This window comes from Desmodus rotundus, chromosome 9 (genome assembly GCF_022682495.2).
Source record: "Desmodus rotundus isolate HL8 chromosome 9, HLdesRot8A.1, whole genome shotgun sequence".
NCBI lineage: Eukaryota > Metazoa > Chordata > Mammalia > Chiroptera > Phyllostomidae > Desmodus > Desmodus rotundus.
Window position 1 is genome coordinate 68,122,847 of NC_071395.1, and position 24,577 is coordinate 68,147,423.

Consider the following 24,577-nt stretch of genomic DNA (forward strand, 5'->3'; position numbering starts at 1 on the left):
CACAAGCTAGTGTGCCAGGCAGTGGAGACAAAAAGATAGATAAGGTGGCTGACCTATCCACAGACACTGGTTTGTCATCCTCCCAAAATTATAAAGGAATGTGGCCCCAAAATTATAAAGGAATGTGGCCCTGGCCGGGTGGCTCTGTTGGTTGGAGCATCGCCCCATGCACCAAAAGGTTATGGGTTCAATCCCCAGTAGGGGCGTGTATAGGAGGCAACCGATCAATGTTTCTCAAATCTCTCTATCAAATCAAAAAAAAAAAAGATCCTCGGGTAAGGATTAAAAATACTACAAAGGAATGTGGGAGGAGGAGGCTAAAGGGTAGGAAGAGAGAAGAAAATTCTTTTTGCTAGATGCTAAATGATCATCACCACTGGAATACTGGTAAAGATAAAAACAAGGATATTTCTACAGTCTAGTCATTTACACATCTGTAAAAACAATCCCTTACCTGGCAGCACTGCTGTGTGAGGGTTAATATATCTTAAAAATATAATGGCTGGTAAACAGTAGCTATGAAAAAATGGTAACTTCTATGATGTAACTATTAAAACTGATTGAAGTTAGTTTATTAAATTCTCTAAAAAGAAAAAAAATTGGAAAAAGTTTGTCTGATACATGTTAAACCAATAAAATACATGAAAAACAGGAAAAGAAATTCAGCTTGCTTTGTAGATTTGTTTAAAGTACTATCCCATAAAAATCCCCATTTCTATTCAAATCCAGCATTCCAGTGGTACTCAGTTAGAACCTAGAAAAACCAACATGGAGTCATAGAGCCAGTTTACCTAGTTTTGAAACTCAACTCTGCTACTTACCAGCTATACATTCTTGGGCAAGTGACTTCACCTCTCAGCCCCAGTCCCATTCCTATCAAGTGAAATTAATAGCACTTTCCTTAGAGGGGCCTTGGGAGGAGTAAAGGAGTACGTATGTTTAACAGTACAACCTACATTGTCACTCATTTTTTCCCAGTTTTTATTATCAATTTTGTTGAGGTCTTTGATGGCCAGGCCCTGACCTGAACTAGGGTGGTGTTTCCCTAACACCAATCAATGCTGCCTCAATGTTAAACATGTTCCTCATCTGACAACTTGGACCTCAGAGGCCTAGCTTAGCTGCCAAAGAAATAACAGAAGTAATGCACTGTCAGCATTCCTGACCTGTGAGAGATGATTCACAGAACTCTCTTTGGGTAGAAAGATTTTTTTTAACCTGGAATATCAAAGATTCTGTTATTCATCTATCAGTTCCTGAAGGGGTGCTGCCTTGACACGAAGGCATAAGAGCTCTTAGCAGATCCTTAGACTCCACATAAAAGCAGAAATGGGAATCTGACTTATCGCAGACTGCATTTTACTATGAGGCTCCTGTTTGGTTAACATATTTCTTCAGGGAGAATGTGTAGGCTTAAAAGCCCAAAATGTGCACCCAAGTTGATCTACCCCCAAGGAAAAAAAATGTAAGCTCACTTTCTACCATAGTAAATTTCATGGAATGAAGCTCACAATATGCCTCAGAAGCCTTCCAAACCTAACGTTAGAAATTCAGTTGATTCTTCGCTCTGATTCAGCTACCATCAACTCACTCTGACATGACATGCGCCCTCCTATGACCACCGGTAATTTTAACTCAATTATGCACAATGTCGTTATTATGGCTTTCTATAGGAGCCACACCTTTGAGCTAGCAATTAATTAAAGCCAACACCAGCATCGCTTTTGATCAGACTCTGAGCCAGATGTCTACTACTAGCAAGCAAATACAATTCCTCAGGCTAAACTGGCCAAGTCTCCATTAGTCCAAATTCCTCAAAAAACTCACGGGGAGCTAGCTAACGCAGGAAGACCCCTGCTGGGACTACCCACACAGCACAAAGGTCAAGGCTTCACTGAAATAAACAGGCCTGGAGATGCTTGTCCACACAGTCATGAAGGTGGATTCAAACAGATTCTGTTGAGCAGAATCTTGGCTTTGGATTTCCATGGTCCCAAATTCTCCTGTGAGGGCCCCAGGTGCATTGAGAGGCAAAAAGTATATATCTTTGTCTAAACTACATAGCCCCAGCTGAAGTCACTGCCTTCTGAAATTAAAAACTGAGGGGTGGGGGCAGAACATAAAGGCCTTACTTATCAATATGACAGCAAATATTCCACAAACAAAAAATGCAAATAAACCATTAACATGAAAAATATCATCAATTCTTCCAGTTAACCAAAAAATTAAAATTCAACTTTTGGCTTTAATACCACACATACATTTAAAAAAATCCTAATATTAATGTTAACAAAGGTATGAAGAAGTTGATAGTCTCTTCTGAACTTGTAACACAGCTGTACTTTTACATCTATTTCTGGTTATTCGACATCTGCTTCCCCACCAAGCCCTAAACTCCAGGAGGGCAGAAATTCTTTCTTATGCACCTCAATGCCCAGAATTACATCGGACACATAAATCCTTAAAATTTGTTCAGTAAACAAATGAAAGTAGTAGACAAATGATTAAACAAACAAATGACTGCTATGAATATAAACTGGTCCACTTTCTAAGAGGGCAATATCTAGCAAATACCTCAAAATGTCCTTAAAATTAACCCAGTAACTCCATTCCTAAGAATTTACCCTTTAGGAAGTTACAAAATGCAAATAAAGGTACTCAAAGCAGTGATATTTATGCTAGATTAGTTACAAAAATTATGGCATATCTATAACTGGAATGCTACACTGCTACCAAAAAAAAAAAAAACACCATAAAAGACTACTGACACCAGGAAATGTTAATAAACAGTAAGGTTATTTTTTTAAATAAGGCAATAAGGAATGTCTAATAAATTATCATTTTAATAAAAGCATACCTGAGAATAATACTTTAAAATACACATGTCATTCTCCAAAATATCACTGGTGACTAATTCAATGTGCTAGAATTACAAGTGATTGTTTTTCTTTTTCTGCTTTTCTCTGTTTCAGTTTTTCTACATTAAGCATTTATTGTTTCTGGTTTAGTTACAATCAAACCACTCAAACCAGAGCTTCCTAAAAGAAACCAGTCTTATGGAGGCCTGGAGAAGTTAAAAAAAAAAAAGGTATTAAAAATGCCAATATAAACAGTTTCATATACCTATTAATATACCTTGGACACTTCCATACCCTACCATTTTGTAAGATATCATCACAAATGATATCTTTTGAAAAACTGAAGGTAAATGGATCAGCCAAATTTAATGTTTTAACACAATAGGAAAAGCTTATCCAAGACAATTACCCTCACAATGCCATGCTCCAATTATTTTGCAAGCACAGCCTCCATGAAAATCTGAAGAGTTGGAATTCCAGTTACACACCCACCTAGAGAAGGGTCCAAATGGATACCCAGAGGTGGCTGCCATTATTGTCATCACAACCTCCACGCCAGTGTAGAAGAGAAGAGGAAGACGTGCTAATAATTCTGAGTTCTTCATTTCTCCCCAGGTTATACAGAGTTCTCTTGTATACCATTATCCTTCACAATCCTTACTAAGAAAGGCCTAACCTGCTATACACCTGCGCTAATTCCATTTACATACAATAGAAGAACTATTGCTATGCAAGATGCTGAGATTCTAGCCAAGAAGGGGGAATGGTTACAGCACAGCAAGTCGGTAAAGGTAGTCAGCACCTTGTCGAGGTGCTGAGAACACTTTAAATCCACATAATGCCTAAAACCCAGCCAAATCCACATGGCATTTATGTTGTTAAGCCTCAAATTTGTGAACACACCCACAACAGCCCCAGGGACACAAGTGAGATAACAAACACCATGTTGGCTAATTCCAACAAAAGTTTCTATGCAGAACAGCCAAAGTCATCCCTTCTTCTATGACGTGTAGGCCACAGAGTGCTCTTCCTCCCAATCAGACCCCTTGACATTCTAACTTCCCCATCAGCTCCCCAACGTTTTATGTTCCTGTCTGACCACGCACCAATATTAGGATTTCTGAAAAACTGCCCACATAATTGACTCTTCCCTCTTTGGCAGGCATCTTTCTAGTAGGACAAGGCACGTAACACACGAACTGCGGAAAGCTGTGTCAAAAAAAGTCACAAGGCTTACTCCGGCTTTCATCACTCCCCCGAGCTCACACAGTGACTTCCAACCAACCTCACTGTAGTGGCAGGGGCGCACATCACAGCAGGTATCCTCAAAACAGTGTGCTTGAACTCCAACCAGGAACCAAGTGCTCATTGGTCTTAACATCACATTTATTTTCCCGCTTGGTAAACCCCACAACATTCTATCATTACCATTTTAACTTTTCATCACCTGTAAATGATACAAGCACATTAACCATGTAATTGTCACTAGGCCACCACTATTTTTTCAATCAGTGCTTCAAACCTTTTGTGTGTATGTGTGTCTTGATGTGAATAAAAGAACACCTGTACAATACAATTAAGGAAAAACAGGGCTGTTCTTGGCTAAAGACCACTGACCTAGAGCTCTAACAGTAGCTCCAGGACACAGGCTACAGAGATCTGTATCTGAGCTGACCAGGTAATGTATTCACAGAAGCACCCAAACTGAGGATCTACCAAAACAGCCAGATCTGGCTTCTCCTTCTTAAAAAGTTTACTCAGAGTAATATTATCAACTACACAACAAAGTCAGACTTTCATCAAATAGGACACCCACCAGTATGAATTAATGAACTCTACTACACTCTGTCTCTCTCTCTCTCTCTCTAGATGACCAGCACTCACACAGTGCACTTGCCTGTTCTCTCCAAGGCCATGTGGGCTTAACAGTCACAGGGCCCTGTGGCTGCAATGACTCAGGTAGCCTGAATACCACAGCACAGCAATGGACTGAAGCTGGACACACATGCTAAACTATCAGATCCTGGGCTGGGCTGGACTGGACTTTAATACAGAGCAGAAACTGGATGGTGGCCTTCACCCTGGCCCTACTGAAGACAAGATTGTACCTTTTCCATGGCAAGGAGGGCGGATATGGGACACTGGGAAGTCAGGAGGGGAAACCCTGTAATTTTACATCACCAATAAAGTTTACCATGGAGGCCCTTCCTCCTGTGCGGTCTCAGGAAATTCTTTTCCTCATGACACTGCAAGAACTCGTCTTCCACTGATAACAACTGGACATTCAGTTGCTGTCAGAAAATACCTGAGTGTCAACATTTGGAATACAGAAAAGTGAAGAATATTAAGATTTTCTAAAGGCAACAGAAGTCATTTTCAAGAAATAAATCTTTTTATGTCTATTAATACTTGTGCCTGATATTTCATACTATAGAAATCTGTAAGTAAGCCTAAAAACAAGTTTAAAATATTCCAATTCAATTAGAGATAAAATGAAAATATATTATATATGAATGTATTTCTTTATATCAACAGTAGATTTATTAACAAATATAACGTACTATCAAGCCAGAAGTCCTTCAAATACCAAACTTTTGATTTCATAAAGGTCTTTTTTTAAGCAAAGAATGAACATATATGACCACGTTATGCTAACTCAGGAAAATCAGACAGAGGGTCTTATTTACTTCTTTTCCTTTTTATTTGGCTCCATAATGGATCACAGTTAACTTTTTATTCCAAGCTGACTTCTCTCCGCTCTCCAGGAAAACACTTGACTCCCTTACCCTATTACCCCTATCCCCAAAGCAAAAAATTCACATGACCACATAAAAGTTTACCAATAATAACCCTGCTTTTCACCATATGTCCTTAGAAATTCAGAAAAGCAAAAGAAGGAATCAATTTTTTCATACACATAATTTTGCATATATTTTTAATTCAATTAAGGTAATTTGGAAAGCCTTCCTATAAACTTTTACCACTAAATAGCACCTTTAAATAACAATAAGGCTCAATTTTACTATTTGTGGCTGGAGACAACCTGCACTCAACCCGGTGAGCTAGTTACTGCTTTGGTCCAGGAGCTGGCTGGCTGCCCTATCTAAAGCAGAAGTAAAGCTTCATTTCAAAGATGACTCCCCAATTCTACAACATCATCAATAATTTAACAATATCTTAATAACTGCAGAGGAGGGACACAGAAACCACACTTTGTAATTTTTAATTAGTCATCAAGATCTTACAATATCTACACCCCTTTCTTTTTTAGGTACACAGTCAATGTCTGAACATACACATTCTTCACACTCAGAACCTAATATTTGTCTGGATGACTTCTGACCTCTGGAAATTAGATATAGCAGTCCAGTGACTCAGTATTTTACATAATAGCATCTGTAATATAAGAACTCAAGCATTTCCTGAATTAATGAATAATCCAAGCTTAAGTTCTTGACTTAACTTTAGGACAAATAGTGTTCACTCAGACATCTCGGGGGTTTTATCTGTTTTTCCTGGTAGATCTAATTTGTTGCTTCATTTTTTTCTCAGTTAAAATAAATATAACTAGAAGCTATGTAGATTCCCTGAAAAAGCATGAAGCTTTGACTAGAGAAAAGTTCCTTACTGACAGAACCTCCTGACACATGAGTTAGCCATCTTCTAGCTTTTAAAAAGATACTTGGCATTTTTCACTGTCTCAAGTTACAAGACATGTGAAAATCTTCTATACATTCAACTTTCTCCATTTCAGTGCTGCATTATCTATATATCTTTTAAAGAAATTTTAAGTAATGATTTGCAATCTAAATTTAAATTCAGATCCAACTATGTTACTACTAAAGCAAATAACAGAGGTAGAAAATGAATAAGCATCTTCTACACAAAGCACTATTATACTCCTCTCACCAGCATCTGAAGTTTCTTTGGACTCCACTGAATAATACCTCTCAATTAAAAATCATGAAGATGTGAATAATACTTTTATTTCTTAGTGAACACAATTAAGTACTATTTGTTACCCATAAATGTGTTCTATAAATTGAGGTGTTTTTTTTTTTTTCATCCTCACCCAAGGATATGCTTTTACTGATTTTAGAGAGAGAGGAAAGGGGGATGGGGGAAGGGAGGGAGAAGGAGGGGAGGGGAGAGAGGGAGGGAGAGGGCGGAAGGGAGGGAGAGGAAGAGAGGGGGAGAGGGAGAGGGGGGGGAGAGGGAGAGGGAGAGAGAGAGAGAGAGAGAGAGAGAGAGAGAGAGAGAGAAAGAGAAACATCAGTGTGAGAATGAAACATCAATAGGTTGCTTCCTGTACACAACCCAACTGGGGATGGAACCCACAACCTTTTGGTACACAAGATGACACTCCAACCAACTGAGTCACCCGGCCAGGACTATACATTTAGGTTTTTAAAAGGTTCGAATAAAGTAATATTAATCAAGAGTAAATTGCACACAAAGAGGGTCTGTTGTATCCTACCTACTTCCTGAATGTGTAAGTACAGGAGAGTATCGTGCCTGAAATTTCTCTAATCTGTTATTTACATTTGTGCAAGATCAAGTCAGTTCTAGAATATCAGGAGAAGTTTTGACAATTTAGTTACAAAATGGAGTGAAAAAGAACAGTTGGTTAAGAAATTGTTACTACTGAAGGGTGAATAATTAAACCTGTGGACAAGAATTTACCAGTCACTGAAGAGGTCACTGCTAACTGGAACACAGTATTTCACCAGGTTATTTAATATTCTGAATGAGAACTCTTACTCTATTCTCACAAAGGGTCTTTCAATGACTAATTCTGGACCCCAAGTACTGGGGAGGCAATGCCCCGAAGGCCCTGAGCACTCTGAACACTGAATATAAATTATATACAAAGCTGCACTCCAGTCTAGGGTTAATCTTACCTTAGCAGAACTGGTCTCACATACCCACTGATTCTACAACTTCAGAAAAAAAAAAGTCAAGAATTATGGGTTTTTATTATCTTCAGAAATTAAGAGATTTTTTAAAAGTTAAAAAGAACCCTGATTAATGAAGAGGTCAACTCATATTCCAGAGTATGAAAAATAAATGTCCAGTTTTAATTCTCTCGAAGTACAGAAAAATCACGATAAATGGTTTTGTGTGTGGTATGCATATATACACAACATTTCACATCCTTCAACAGTGGTGCAGTTCAGTCAGAGGTGGTCAATGCTTAACTCTGTAATTTGTATTCAATTGTATGCCCCCAAAGCAACAAAACTTCTTTTTCTTTCTTTTTTTTTTCTTTGTGGCGGTGGAGTGGGGACAGACTACAACTACTAGTTGCAGAGCCCACAAATGTTTGGAAACAAAAGTTAACCAGCTCCTGATGAAAGAATTAACTTAGACAAAGACCACCAGGTCTTGATAGTGGCCAGACCACCAGGGGAAGGCTGATAGGACCCTGTAGCCTACACTGACAGCACCTAAACCCACTCATCAGTCCTAACAAGACCTACAACCAGAAATCACATGCTTCCTGAGGTGATGCAACAAGAAACGCACGGCTCTACTTAGGAAGTGTTCCTGCCAAAAAAGTGGAATCATATGTGATCAGGCCTCTACGTCCAGCTACCAATTCACAGGAAATACAAAGAGGAACGTGTGAAACACTAATTACTAAAAGGATATAATCAACCATATCCAAAACGTGTAAAATGTTACAAACTCCAGGACACAATATTTTCAAAGGCTAAATGGCTAGAAGAAAGGAGAGAAGAGGAAACTACTCTAGATCTAAAGAAACTTAAGAGATACATCAACCAAGTGCAGTGTGTGTGGACCAAGTTGAGATCTCAATTTGAACAAATCAACTGTAAACACGGCATCGGTAAGGCATTTGAGGAAATCTGAACAGTGAGTGGCTATCTGATATTGTTTCATGTATTTAATGGTGTAATAATGGCACTGAGGTTATGTGTTTAAGAGTTTTTGTCACGTAGCAGATATGTGACTGACAGATACGTGGATGCAATTAATGACACTCAGAATTAGCTTTGAGATATTTCGGGAGAGACAGATGCCGGGAGGAGGAAAAAATGAAGTAAGACTGGCCACATTTTGTTACTGTTGCTGTGTAATGGGCACAAAACAGTTCCTTATACTATTCTTTTTGTGTGTTTGAAAACTACTATAATTAAAAGTTTTTAAAAATTAAATAATGTTCTCTCTTCCATCCATAAGTAAAAGAAAGTAGGAGGGACATTATTTTTTTTTTTAAAGCATCAACTCATTGTTAAGAGTCTACATACAAATCTGCCCTCATGCAACGCATGGCTGTGCCGCTTTGTTCACTGACTACCAGGTCTTCTGACCGACTAATCTTGATCAGCTATTTTCCAGACACACAAGTCATTTGAGCATTTTCCACATCTGTCTAAATAACGTTTATTTATTTATTCTGCCAGAATAATTTTGGGTTTTTTATTAAACATTTTTCCCTACTGGTAGATCTACTATATCCCTTAGCTTCAGTGCCACAGGAAGAAATCTTTCCACTTAATGTTCTGGAAGGCTTATCAGATAGCACTATGAAACTCTCTGGCTTCAGGAAAATCAGAAATGATATAAACGGTAAGTCTACATCTCATGACCATTTGGGAGTGAACACCCCTCAAACACCATTCCTCTGAGTGCCCAGGGCTTTCTTTCAAGAATCAATAAAACACTATGGTTCATAGCATGTGATCTGTGACCAGACTAAGGTCACACAGTTCTATCACTCATTAACTATATGACTTTGAAAAATTTACTTAATCTTTCTGTGCTTCAGTTTTCTCATTTAAATAATTATTTTACCTACTTCGCGAGGTTGCTGTAAGAATTAAAGGAGTTAGAACAGGATGTATTTAGAACAAAATCTGACACACTGTAAATAAGTTACCTATTTTTATTACTACTACCATAGTCTGTCTCATGTTCAAGCTCTCAAACATAAGCTTCTTCAGAGTAGGCTCTAGATTTAATTCATCTTTAAAGAACCAGTGCCTCTTACCACGAGTGGTGCATGTACATTTGTTAATTGTCACATTTGTGCCTCCGTTTATTTAACATAAGAGGTTCTCTAAAAGGGAGTAAATATGCTTGAACACACTTGACACTCATTTCTGATGAATGTTCACTTCATTCTCCCTAATGAGAAGATGAACACCAACATGTCTAGTACACATCTTTTCATCTAGACACTTGTGTCTGGATTTTGAAAGCACTCATAAAATCATGTAGTGATAATTCAAGTATTTACTAACACCTTGTTTGAAAACTATCACCCTAAATTTATAAGCTGAATTAAAAACCACTTTGATTAACTTGGGATTTAATTAGGAAATTCTGGAAACTTTCCACATCATTTCTGCTCTATATCTGTTCAACCACAAAAGTTTTGTCAAATATCCCTTCATTGTTAAGAGTTAAGTTTAACTGGTAGCTGAATGGAAACTTCCTGCAATGTGCGTGAATCAGTAATTGTCCTCTTGCTCAAAAATATCACACATTAAGCTTTCTCAAATGATTTTGAAGGTACAATAGTTGTCCAAAATGAAACCTTCCCTCTTCTAGCATCAAAACCCATTTTTCAGAAGAAATTAATGTTTCTACCACTTCCAAGATAAAAGATAATTAGACAACATTCCCCTTGGTATGGTATAATGTATAAGGGGACTACATAAATCTTGACTCTGCCTATTACCATTCTTGGGTTTTGATTAATATAAAAGCTGTTTCCAAGGAGATGGACTTTCCATTGGCAGTTTACCATGACCCACAGAGATAGTAGTGAATATACTGGATGCTACTTGGGCTTATGGCAAATCCCACAAAAATCTCATTTTAACTTACTTCAGGATCTATATAAATTTAAATGAACCTTGCTAAACTCCAACAGTAGCAAATCTGGTCATTCTGTTTCTTAGGACTGTTGTTACATAAAATGGGAAAATAAAATTTGAATCAGCTGAGTTTTCTAAGCTCTTCATTTTAAATGCAGAATGGCCTGTCCCCCTCCTCCACTCCTCCCTTCCCCTGGCTTTTTATACGCCACCTCCAACAAAGTCAAAAACTCTCTTAAGCAAAACATCTTCTTTTACAGACATCTCTTATCAGGTCAGCAAACTTATTAATTACATACTCAAATTTCTATAAAGTTTCAGGAAACATCCTTTCTGTTCTTTATTGTTTCCTTTTACTTATTACCTATTTAAAAACAATTAGGGATACTTACCTTTAAAGAGTAACTTCACAATAAAATGAGAACGAGTCATTAGGATACGTCTATTTTTTTTCTCCAAAAGCAATCACTGTCTGTAATCTAATTTCTATTAGCACTTTGAGGATAGCAGTCACCTCTAGAGCATGTAATTTTCTAAATAGAGATCCCATTGCTGTGCAAACATTCCCAAGTAAAACAACTTTTAAAGGCCACTGAAAGCTACCAAAAGTGTAAAAGGCAAAGCTACATAAAAATTTAACACTATCCCAACTTGTCTGCAGCACTTAAGAACTCTACAGACAAAGGCTAAAAATACATTGCAGAACAGAAGGGAAAGGGGGAGCTAAAGATCCCTTGTGTAAAAACTAAACTATTAAGAGTATTTGCCCAACTTCTAACTAGTCTTACTTAGATTAGCAGAAGGTTCTGTTATTTTCTCAGGAAAATTCCTATGCTCCCAAACCTTTAATGGGCCATAACTCCCATCTAAATAAAAAATCAGAATGCTGATACACTAAAGTAAACTTGACATTTATAAAAGAATTTCTCAAAAACTTTGTTTCTAGGCAAATCTACTACCCCCTTCAAAAAACTGGTTTTATAAAGCAAAGTACATCATATCCTAAAGAACGATGTTTACAAGTTAGTTCATTAAAGCCACTAAGATATGATAATTCAAACTTGGTCATAAGTCATACAAATACCTTTACAAGTACAAAATTATTATTTTCAAATGATAAATGATAAATTAATCAACCTTCTAAATGTTGCTCTACATTGTAAAGAATGTTTTTCCCTTAAGTTGTCTTCCATTCAGATTTCAGAAAAATTCAATGATCCAATAGTATTAAAAGAAATATAACACCTTTTTAAATAATTAGAATTTTACTTATTACTTATTATCTTAAATACATATCATCTTAAACATATATATTTAAAAAAGCAAAAAGGTGCACAAACTATAATTGATAAAAAGACCATGAGGTGCAAAGTGGATTTTTATTGAATTTCTATAAAAATCTGCTTCCAAAATTAAATATGTAATCTCACACTATTAGCTTGTGTGTGTAAGTACCTACACACACATCTCCAATAAAACTCCACTAACTTACAACAGGCAATTATAATAAACTGGTTGGAATAGTGATGTAGCAATATAAAAAACAAAAACTATGTGAAAGTCAAACAGTGGGAAAAAATTAATCCTTCAGAGCTTCCATTAGTCATCAGAATTATCTTACAGTAAGTCTTTTTGATTTGTGATGGAGAATTGAGCATTTGAAGAAGCAGTAGTCAAACGTAGTGGACCTTTACCAATATCTAATTTTGCTCTCTTTTGCCCCATCCCCTCCTACAACTACTGTATGATACACAAGGTGGCGCAAAGCTTCACAGTTGTTCATATGGAAAATACAGCAATAATTAATAAACAATACAAGAAAAAACTGTCTCACATACTCAAAACTGTAAACCTACTTTGGTCCACTCTGTGTAATTATTTTAATGAATTAAATACTGTAAGTTTTCCTGATAATTTTGAAAAACTCTTAGAATAAAATTGGACATTCTGACACTAGAGTGTGTCCTAATAGATGAGAACACACTGCTTCGGTAATTCCAAGCCCTCTATTTTTAAAAAACTGAGTGACAAGTTTTAATATCAAGTTCATAGCTATATTCCAGAGCAAACTGGAAGACAGACTGTCTGCAAACATTACAAAATAGCAGTTTTAACTTTTAAGACTTGTCAATCACCAGATCAGTTTTAGAAAAAAAGATTTAATATATGTAAGCAACTGAAAACTTATCCTAAAATACAGTACTAAGAATGCAAAAATAAATGCTGTCAACTTAGAGCCAGCCATCCCTACCAAGGTACCAGCTCCAACCCTTCCTCACATGTGTGCTCCCTCTTCTAAAGTCTTCCACTGAAGCCCCAGCCAACACAGACACCTCTCCTTAACTCCAGAGCCGGGCAGGCCCACTGCTCGATTACTGAGCCACGGTCTCCAGTCAGGAAGGGAGCTATCATGAGACCCAGAGCACTGCTCATGCTTCTTCTGGCTCACAACAGAACAAGAGCAAAGCAAGGGTCACGGTGTGACTATATATGCTCCTGTGTTAGATTGTTCCATGTGTATCAAAGGAGGCAATACTGCAAACCTGTTATTTCTATAACAACGGTAAAGGGACAGGGCCATTTAAATAACCTAATGGCATTTTTAATCTACCTACAAAGCTACTTATAGACATTGTATACACATTTTAAACTTAACAAAAATCAGTATGTTCTCTTATTTTATGTCCACAATAGAACTAAGACAAAAAAGGCAACAATGTGTGTGCAGTTTTAAATTTAAAAAACACTGGCATTTTTCTTTAGATTTCATGTCAATATATAAAAATTAAAAATTAAATTAAATACTAAACAGAAAGACTTTATACTAAAAGGTAAATGAATGCTAAAATTTTCATAGTATGTTAAAATTAAAAGATAGCATAAAATAGTTGTAACTTCATTACACATTATTTCATATGTATGTTCATTATGGGAAGGAAATTATATACTATTTTTAATTTTAGGTAAGAGAAGGATGATAACAATGGACCAATTAAAAAAAATTAACCCAGGATGTAGGTACCCCACTCTATTATTCATTATATATTTACATCATGAGTGAACCACTCAAGAAGTAAGTTGTTGCTAACTACATTTCAAAAGAAGTCACAGTGTTCAGCCAATAAAAATTAAGTATGTGACTTCATCAGAAAATTTAAAAACAGAAATGTTTTCTCCAGGTTAAACTTTCCTTTGAACTAACTTTCTTAAGAATGATACATATCAGGGGATCTAAAACGTACAGCATGCCGACTACAGTTAATAATATTGTATTATGTACTTAAAAGTGGCTAAAAGAATAAATCTTAAATGTTCACAAAAAAATTAGTTATGTGTGGTTATGGAAGTGTTAACTAACCCTACTGTTACCATTTCACAACGTATAAGCGTGTCAAATCATCACGTACACACTAAGCTTACCCGATGTTATATGTCAATTATATTTCAGTAAGGCTAAGGGGAGAAGACTAATATACATAGAAAAGTGGTCACAGTTCTTCCCCACTCTATAAATAGATAAGCAGAAGATGAAACTGGTTACATTATATTTTGGGATCCTTTTATGTTAACTGTAGAATAGTCTCCTTGAGCTGGGATTTTTTAAAACTGCACTTTATACAGTGATATTTAAGCTTAAAATGCATTTTTAGCTTTAAAAATTTTGTTTTTTAACAGAAAACATATTCTGGGCCCTGGCTGGTGTGGCTCAGTGGAATGAGTGCCAGCCTGTGAATCAAAGAGTCGCTGGTTCGGTTCCCAGTCAGGGCACAGGCCTGGGTTGCAGGCCAGGTCCCCAGTTGGGGGTGTGTGAGAGGGAACCCCACATTAATGTTTCTGTCCCTCTTTTTCTCCCTCTCTTCCCCTCTGTCCAAAAATAAATAAATAAAATGTATTTAAAAAAAAAAGAAAACATATTCTGTACTTTACGAAGACTAGTGTTCAAATATAATATACTGGCTTCTAATGGGGAGTGGGGGGAGGCAGGAAGAAGAAAGCGGGCTTTGTTTTAAAGAAGAAAGTAATAAAATGCATTGAATGTATGGCTTAAATAAATTAATTTTAAAGCATGAGACCTCTGATACAGTTATATACTTTTTGTACTAAAATCTTAAAAGTGAACTTACCTCAACTTGTGACTTAGATTATAGTTAGGTATGACTACCTATGTACATACTCCTGTCTACACATGAACACCTATACATACCTTTGTATACCCGTACACATCTTTCTAAAGCTAGATTTCTTTCTATGCCTATATACATCCAAACATGTATATAAATCTTTCTGTACACATATACATTAGAATGTGTATGTCTTTCTTCTATTTCAATTTCAAAGGAAAACGAGATTATAACAACAAATTTTTTTTGCATTTGGAAAAAGAATGAAAAATGGAAGCTCTTTTAATGTAAAATTGCCATGGTTGGTTAGTTAAAACAATAGTAGACACATTCCCAATACCAAGATGGATATGAAAAAAATAAGTAGCATAGTATCATAAAATTTGTAGCTTACTTTGTGCCTTTTCACAGAAGTTTATCTGAAAGCCTAAAGTAAAAGAGATAATTCCAGTTCATTTACTGTAAATCAAACAAACCAAAATTAGAACATGACATTGCATTTTTAATTAACAATTTGAATAAAATAAATTTAAGAACAGTTCAAATCATATAACCCCCACCATCATAGATATAACATCTTTCTTTAATAATTCGGCTTTTTCCGATGTAGATGTACTTTATTATAGAACTGAAATTCAGTTTACATTATAAAACTTACATTGTCTTTACCTGTATTTTTCATACCCTATTCAATTAAAAAAAACCCAGCTATTATTAGCCCTTGGAAGCTAAGAATATTTTTTAAGATAGATTTGTCAATTCTTTCAACCTACAAATTTAGAATATTACAGTTATTTTATTAACTCAAATTACTGACTTAGAACTATTCATGATTAATTACTAAGTAGGATTCAAAAGCTTTAGTAGTTCATAAATTGTGAACCTAAACATTTTCTAGTCATCTACCTCCAAATGATAAGACAATGAACTACGGAGGTGCTGAAATTCTTCTAGAGTAGGCCTGATTTTTAAAAAAGACCATGTCCCTAGGAATGATAAGACAGAGTAGGACTTTAGTTATAAAACTGTGAATTCTCCTTAGAAACATGGACACATTTTTCAAATCTAGTTGAATCTGACTGTCCCTTATGTATACAGTATACACAGTTGTAATTTTTTATAAAATACATCCAGTAAAATAAGCTGTTTAAAACAAGAGCCTTCTCAAAATTTTCTTTCACCCCCTTAGTTCTTTGGGTAAATAGCTGGTATTCTTAGAAGTCTACTTATGCCTGTGCTTATTACTACTTTGGGAAACAAAATGGAGAAAGTACATTTAGAATGAGTATCACTCAAGCTTGTATTTATACAAATTTCATCAAAACTTGTAGGAAAAAGAACCAGGACTAAAGGAAGAATATGATTAAGCAGTCTTTCCCATCTAGTTATCAAAATGCTTGGGATTTAAGTAGATAAGGATATCACCTTTCTGTAGAAAACTTGAAAATGCTAATGTAGCTACTCTGACTTGAAGGTTACTTTGGTGAACAAAAGTAACCCACTGTTTTCTACCTAATGACACAAATGGCAAGTCAGGAGGAAGCAGGAATGGAGACTTCATGGTACAGAAGTACTGGGGGCACACCTAGAGGCAGGGCACAGACACTTCCACAGAAGTTCAATACATCCCCTACCAGACCAGCAGCACAAAGACTTCAGGAAGAAAAAAACCAAAGATCCATGGATCTTAGAGACTGAAGCAATAAAAGCCAGCTAGGCTCCTGCCAAGCAAAGTGAGCCTCGCACAAGTCAGGAGGAAAGGGAACTGGCTCTTTGAAAGCAGCAGTGGGACGGAGAGCAGAGAAGCCTGAGCCACAGGTCCGAAGCCAGGCTCCCACGCGCTCCCACTAGAGGAAGGAAAGGAAAGTTCACCTGTACCACAGCTAAAGAGGAAGTTGATGAAACACTGAAACAATTTTAAGGCAATAGTTACTCTTCTCTTTTTAGCTCTAAATACAGGCAACAGTTGCTACTAAGTAGCAAAAATAAAAGGTGAGAGAAAAGGTGAACAAAATATCAACATGAATGGGGAAAGGAGCACAAAAAATAAATTTGAAAAGTTTGAAAAAGAATGAGTTGAATCTGTATATATGTTTGTATAAAAATAAGTTACAGGGAAAACATAATAAACAGATACAAACTGTAAAGGTGTAGGTAACCTAGAATGTTAGAATATCACCAATTACTGCTCCAACACTCAGAAGATAAACCCACATTTTTAAGTACTTTAAAATTCCCAAAACTCCAAGTTCTGCCAGTACAAAATCAATGCAAGTAGCTCAAAAGGAAGGGGGTGAAATTCACAAAGCATAACTACAGACTTGCTCTTTTTATCTAATTATGGAGGAAGTAACCAAGTAAACAGATTCTAGACGTCATCCAGACACACATCTCTGCTGTATTTTTCACCCGGAAAAGACTTCCTAAATGCTAAGTGACCCCAAGTGCACCAGGCAAACAAGGGTTAAACTAACATAATGGCTCACCTTTTCTTTAGAATTCCGTTTAATCTTATCAATTAAATCAGATAAGCTATTTAGCTAAATCTTTCTAGACCAGGGGTGTCAAGTTCATTTTCACCCAGATGTAATTTTAGGACTGCATAAATGTAACTACTCCTTAACACTTAAGCGAGAGGTCGGCACTGCCGCCAGGTAGAAACAGGGTAGAAACAAGGTACCAGGCGGATAAAACAAGGTGGTGGGCCGGATTCGGCCTGTGGGCCTTGTGTTTGCCACCTGTGCCATACACAGGCCAAGCCACCAAGTCTTCCTCTGACACAAGCACAAGGAGTCCAGCTGTTTGTCTCTTTAAAGCTTTAACCTCAAAATGTTAACATGTCTTAGACTGCAAAATTACTGATAGTACATCGTTATAGTTCTAACATCTAAGAATTTATCTAAGCTTGCCCAAAATATGTTTCCATTGTACTTAGAGTAAGCCCCACAAGATTCCCTGCTATTTCTTTAGCTTTCCTTACTTCACCTTTCCAAAGCTTAAAAGGGAGCCACCTTAATTTAGTAATTCCAGGTTGTCTGCATCATCCAGAACCATTCATGATTTTGTAAATACTAATCAAATATGCCAGTTCTTTTTCCTCTCTGTGGCCAATGATTCTTATTTTTTCTGGTTATGTAACTTTAATGCGCTATTATCATCTCAAACCTTTTCAATTAAGCCTAGCACACCGAGGGAAAGACTCTAACTTCTCCTATAAGCCTCGATTTTCTCATCTGTATGATAGAATAATAATACACAAAAGTGTTTTGTGATGATTAAATAAGGCAATCCGTCTAAAATGTCCAACACAGAGCCTAGAATAAAGTAGGTGAGTTTTTCACAGTCACTATTATTCCTGGTCTCTTGCCCAGGTGAGTAGTGATTGTGGCACCTTCCCTACCAGACCAGCTTAACCTACGCAAAACCAGTCTCTCCCTCTCACTTCATTCTCTTCAGTCATCTTAAGAGGGTAGGGGGATCCCCACCAAACCTCCACATTTCTGCCACAGCCCTGTCTAGACACTGCCTGATGTCCTGAGGACTTTAACAACTCCTAAAAAGAGTACCCCACCTCCCGTCCCCCCACTGGAACCTAACCCAGATATCAGGGATACTGGCAAACACATCAGGGGAACCCCTTCATGTCTCTTACATTTAGCAAAGCCAGGCAATGAACAGACACAGTCATGTCAAATAAATAGCAGAGCTATATTTGTAACATTTATCTTGTTTCCCCATTTTAAATTTTTATTTGAGTGATTGTTGGTGAGATGAATGCAGCTTGAAAAAGCTGCTGCATCTTTCCCTGTGGTGGGGAATGATGTGTTGATCTTCAAGAATCAAGATGTGTATGATGCAACTTATTTTTTTGCAAAAGGTCCATCTTGAGCTGTGTTTAACTATTGGCCAATGCTCCCTTTCACAAATTAGGCCAATCTTATCACTCCTTGCCCTTGAATCCTTTCTATAAGTATCCATTAATTCCCAACCAAGCTAAGAGTGTAAAGAAACATATGAAGACTTTCTGGAGTTGCGGGGAAAGGGATAGACGCTAACCCATGCCCATTGGCAGGAGGAGTAATTTGCCTAGATGGCAGACGTATCCAGGATGGCAACATGTTATTAACTCTTATGCTAAATGTGTCCCTTTTATATATTAGGTATAGTGTACAAAGAGATCTATTACCTTGCATATCTACACTGGCCTCTTGGGTCTCAAGGCCTAATTAAAGTTTACTACTTACTTGTAAATTCCTAATCAAAATGCCTCCAAATACAAAATACCAGTGTAGAACCTCCAGCAAGTTTAAAACTCTATTTAGAACATATAGGAGAATCAGGAAGCACTAAGACTCCAAAATTAACCCAAATGTGGCTGGAAGCTTAGAGTTTCTACCCTCTAACTGAAACCTAAAATAATCTCTCCCTTCTATTTCTGAATCTGCATCACTGCTGGCAAAGATTCTTCTCTCAGCCCTGAATGGCTGAAATGACTAAAAGAGAGCTCAGAGAACTATGTGAGCCTGTGTAGTAGAGTATTAAGAAAAGCAAAGGCTACCAGCCATACAGGTAGATTAAATCCCATCTGTACTAGGGCAAATTACTTAATTTAAATGTCAGCTCCCACATCTATGTAAGGGGACTATGCTCAACTACCCTGAAAGGATGCATATAAGCATCAAATTAGGTAAGGATAGAGAAAAAGAACTGTTTACTATTAGTTTCCCTTTTTAAGTCTGAATTCAATTTCTCAGGCTCTATCACCTGGGCCATCTCTATCTTCTAGAGATGGAGACTGCAAAGAAATTGGCCTGAATTATGCATGATGGAGTTGGTTATGACATCCAGACCCTGAAAAATAAGGAACATGCTACTGGATCAAATCTATCCAGCTTCTCAAAAGAGGTGAAAGAAATAGAATGAAAAAACAAGAGCACGGAAAAAGAAGACACGACTCCAAAAATATAGGGCTAACTAATATCGCACCTTCAACGAGTTTCAGCACACATCCACTGGTAAGATGCATGAAAGGAAAATGTGACAAAAGAAGTATCGTGAAAGCGACATATTTTTCTGCTTTTAAAATTTTAACCCTAGGGTTGCTCTCATTTTTAGTGGAACACAGAGTAATGCAATATATGCTTTCAGAGGGGACTAATTTTTCTGAGCTGGACTTGTATCAGGTTATATCAAATAAATGGTAAACGAAATAGCATACAACACACTGGGCAAGGCAAGCAATTCTAGGATTTAGAACTACGTATGTGCTATGTCTACACAACTCAGTTCTTTAAAATTAACGTAAAGGCACCCTTTTATGGTTCTTGGTGAATAAACAGTCCAATATAACCACACACAGGGTGTCTCATACATATTTTATATACTCCAATATTATTGGGAGAAAAAAAGTATATTGATTTTAAATCTTCACTTTTTCTCAACAGATATACTTCATTACACTTGAAAGTTTTGTATATAGAATCACACTATCCTATTTTTACTTAAATTGACACTTATAAAATGTTCACCTGAGGGTAAGTAGGTAAGTCCTTAAGTTTTCTGTTAACATCTATATTTGAAACCTAAAAAAATAACTATTTACATTAGCATATTAAGAGAATCAGAGGCACCTACATCATATACTATATTTCTTATAGAGTACTTTACGAATGCCTCCACGTTTTTCAGAATCAATTATAGATTCTGACCATTTTTTTGTTTTAAAAAACCTGACATTTCTTAGCTACCTACATAAAGTTTACGGAAAAGTTTTATTTTTCCCTGCTTTGTTTTGTATACTGATAGATATTTTATATTTTTCAAAGCACTTTCACATGCATTAATCTAATAATGTGATTCTCATAAACAGCTCTATGAAGTAGGTATTATCCTTATTTTAACAGGTGAAATACTCAGAGTTCAGAAAAGGTGGGTAATTTCACCAAGGTCACACAGCTTCTACATGGCAGAATAGTAAACTGAATCCAGGTAGATAATAAAAAATGGAAATCAACAGGTTAGAGAGAAGGATGGGGCTCATTAATAAGGAAGCTAAAGGAACTGAGTGGATCATGAGGGGTTAGGGACTCATCTACTAATAATGAAAGAGACTATTAAGGAGACCATTAATAAATAACAGAACTGTTGCTATTACCAATGTTGATGACTAACATTTATGATAGCATCCTGATTACATGCCAACCCCATGCTTTATATGCATTCTCAAAGTACCCATGAGGTAAGCATTATTCCTACTTCCCAATTGAGAAACTGAGGCATGCAGAGGTTAAATTATCTTACCCACGGTCACAAAAACCTTAAGTCTTGATGAGGGGATTCAAATCCAGACCTCCAGAACTCTGGCTGTTAAGCATAATATTAAGAAAACATTATTTCCCAACCTGGATCACTCTTGAGCTACAAACATCAAAAAAGTGGTCCAAGTTGGGAAATATTAAAAAGGTGTACAGGCTTATCCAGTGCCCCACACAGTGCTGCTCACCCAGAAGTACCTCCAATGTCTGTTCTATGAAATGTCTCCCATTATGTCCTGTTCGAAAAAGCATGGTCATTAAAAACTCCCAGAAAGGCAGTGTTGGGTGGCAAGTAGAAGCAGACTGGAAGGGGGTGGAAGGGGGTGGAAATACAAGGACCATCTCTGTCAAGTTTGATCTAAAGCCAAAGGCCTCTGGTAGATGAAGCACTGGAGGCTAGGCTCTAATATTACAAAACAAGCAAAAAAGAGAGATCCTAAATTACTGCTTAAGCTCATGCTTTATAACCTGAACTCAGCTAGACAACATCCTGAGAACTTCAAGCACTTCTCTTCATTCTGAGTAACTAAAAGAGATTAAAGAACAGAGATATAACTAACAGGTTCCTGAAACAATCAAGGCTATACTCAGTACTGAAAAAAAAAATCATCAATAATTCAGAGAAAAGTTTGATGTCCTCCTTCTCCCTTTTAAAATGAATTCAGCTTAACAGAAAGTTTTGCTTACTAGGCATGCAAACACAGGGGTGAGGTGGGGGAGAATGGAGAGCAACAGAATAATTCCTAACCTCAATGACTTTCTTTGCATTCCTAGAATATTCCAAACTCTTTCCCATTTTGGAACCTTCACACCACACTTTCTTCTGCTTAGAACTCTCTTCTTTACCACGAGAGAGTCATCTCCCCAGATGGGTCGTCCTTGACCGTCTTATCAAAGCAGTTTGCCCTCGCCCCTATTATCATCTGTCACGAAACCCAGCTCGTGACCTTCCTAACCCTTTCCTCCAGCAGTAACTGTATTCACTCTTTTCTGGAAACCCAGTCCATGCTAGAGTACTGTGGCCGGCACTGGGCAAATATTCAATACATTTCTTCTCTGAAAAAATAAATTTATACAGCCTTTTCAAACTACCAATTTCCTTACCCCCTCCCCCCCCAAAAAAACCTTACATTATTTTATGTCATCCAGTTGGTATAAGCAATAGAATCCTAAATTGTTATTTTGCTGTTTCATTTCCCCACCACCACCACTAGATTGTAAAACTGTAAGATCAGAAAACCCAAATTGTTCTTCGACTGTATACTATGCTTTGCAACACAGCAGCTTCCAATAACTAATTCAATTTGAATTAATTATCTGAGGGCCTGCACAGAAAGTATCCTCTGAGCTCTGACATCACCCTCTTTATATATCACTGTTCTTTATGTATATTAAAGTTATGGGGAGGGTGACAGGATTATAAAAATGCATATAATCCTGTTTCTGCTTCATAAACCACACACATTCTCATAAACACGAAGTAGTCAATAAGTGCTGAACCTAACTAGACACACAGTTATGACAGATCAAGGGGGCCTTTAGGAAGATTTTAATCAAAGAACACATTGATCACACTATCAAGGGTACTCCAACTAATTCTGCTAATAATTTAACTAAGCAGTTTGCTAAAGCTGTCAAGAGATTTCTGAGATTCCCTTTTAAGAATAGCATTGCTACTCGAAATCCCCCAGTTAACTTAAGGAAATGGTCCCTAATGGGCTGGGGCCTGGTCTTTTCGCAGGACCCCCGCTGAAGAGCCAAACTGGGCTAATAAGCAGTTCCAGTGGGAAAAGCCATTAATTAGGAGAGCTGCCCCAGCTGGCCGGACACTACCCAGCGCCACCTTGACCCGTGCCTTTCCACTTCCTGTATCTCTCCATTTACACCGAACCCACTCATTACCGTTGCTATTATTTCTGCATGCAACGCTGACACAGACGTCCCTGGCCCGGAACAAATGGCTTCCCCCGGGCCAGTGGCCGTCTAACCACCTTCCAGGTGGCACGGGCCTCGGCAAACCCTGCAGAAGTTTGGGAACGCGGGGTCCAACAGCACCGCGCAGCCGAGGTCGACTCGGGGGTCTAGCTGCAGCGGTGCCCAGAAAGGACCCAAGATGGCCCTGAGCGGGGCCCACCGAGGCGGCGGAGAGCCGAGCACGGGCGCGGGGCCGCGGGGCGCGGGGCCGGGACGCCGCCGCCGACCCGAGCCGACGCGGGACGCGCAGCCAGGCCCCGCCGCAGCCGCAGCCCGCGCGTTCCCGGAAACGCGGGCGGGGCGCGCGCCAGGTGAGCCGCAGCCGCGAGGGGGGCCCCGCGGGGGCGGGCCGCGCCAGGTGGGCCCCGCGGAGCCGCGGGGGAGCTGAGCGGGGCCCAGGGGCCGAACGCAGGCGGAGGCCGCGCCCGGAGCCTGCGCGGGCTCGAGCCCGGATGCGGGCCGAGCCCTGGGCGGCCGGCGCGGGGCGCGAAGCCGCGAGGGAAGCGGCGAGGCGGGCGCGGGCGACTCCGGAGGCTTCCTCCGCCGGGTCCGGGGGCGTCCGCGGCGGCGGGGACAGGCCGCGACGACGCCGACGGCCGCGCCAGGGGACCGGGGTCTCGGCGCTGCCGCGCTCCTTACCCTGCATGCTGCTGACGGCCGGGTGGCCCGGCGCCGGGGACCCTACGGAGCCCGGGGTGCCGCTGCCGCTGCCACCCCCGGAGCCGCCGCCGCCGCCGCTCGGGCTGGAAGCCGCCATTGTTGGGAGTGAGGAGCCGAGCGGCGCCGCGGCGGCTGCAATGCAGCAAGCTCGGCCTCTCGCTCGGCCGAGGGGCGCGGCCTCCGCCGGTCCTGGCCCCGCCCCCGGCACGCCCCCGCCCGAGCCAGACGCGGGGCCGCGGCCGAGGCAGAGCCCGGAGCAGGCCAGGTCGCGGGTGCAGACGCAAAGGCAGGCAGGCAGGCAGCAGTTCTGCACCCGTGCTGCTGGGCATAAGGCGGTTTGCAGAATTAGGAGTGTGTGTGCATTTGGGGCAACAAAAAGGTACATAGCTTGCCCATAAATTTAAGAACCCACTTGTTGGATCTCAAACCCAAAATCAGAATGGTAAAGCTGAAAGGAATTCCAGGTGTCATGCTTCTTGTCTAACCGGTGACGCGGACCTTCCAAAGGGGAGTTGGCGCTACCTCTGGCTCCGTCCGAAGCTCCTGTTAAGCCCTACCTAACACCCCAACCCCCTACACTGCCCTGGGGGCTCCCAAAACTACTGCATCCCAACACTACTGAATCAGTATCTACATTTTAATAATATCCCCAGACAATACACATATATACCAAGACCTCGTTGTCCAACCTCCTCCCGCCCAGCCTTCATCTGTGCTGTGACTTCACAGCATGTTGGAAATGGGTCCTCAATCAAAAGAGCCCAGCCTTCTTGCTCCAAACCCAGCCTTAGCCATTGACTTGA

At 39.0% G+C, this 24,577-nt stretch overlaps 1 protein-coding gene across 3 annotated transcripts in view; it reads right to left on the bottom strand.

The window, feature by feature from the left end:
* Positions 1–23,934, bottom strand: part of MAP2K4 (mitogen-activated protein kinase kinase 4) — a 109,505-nt gene extending 85,571 nt beyond the window's left edge. The window contains exons 1-2 of one of the 3 annotated variants that reach the window (XM_053930609.1): positions 23,754–23,920; positions 15,221–15,253 (exon numbers count right to left, since the gene is read on the bottom strand). In XM_053930609.1, the coding sequence (XP_053786584.1) occupies positions 15,221–15,253; positions 23,754–23,871 (151 nt within the window). In that variant the 5' untranslated portion in view covers positions 23,872–23,920. Of the gene's footprint in view, positions 1–15,220; positions 15,254–23,753 lie in introns of all 3 variants that reach the window. The other 2 variants (XM_053930610.1, XM_053930611.1) reach the window with 2 other exon arrangements.
* Between the last annotated feature and the right edge of the window lie 643 nt (positions 23,935–24,577).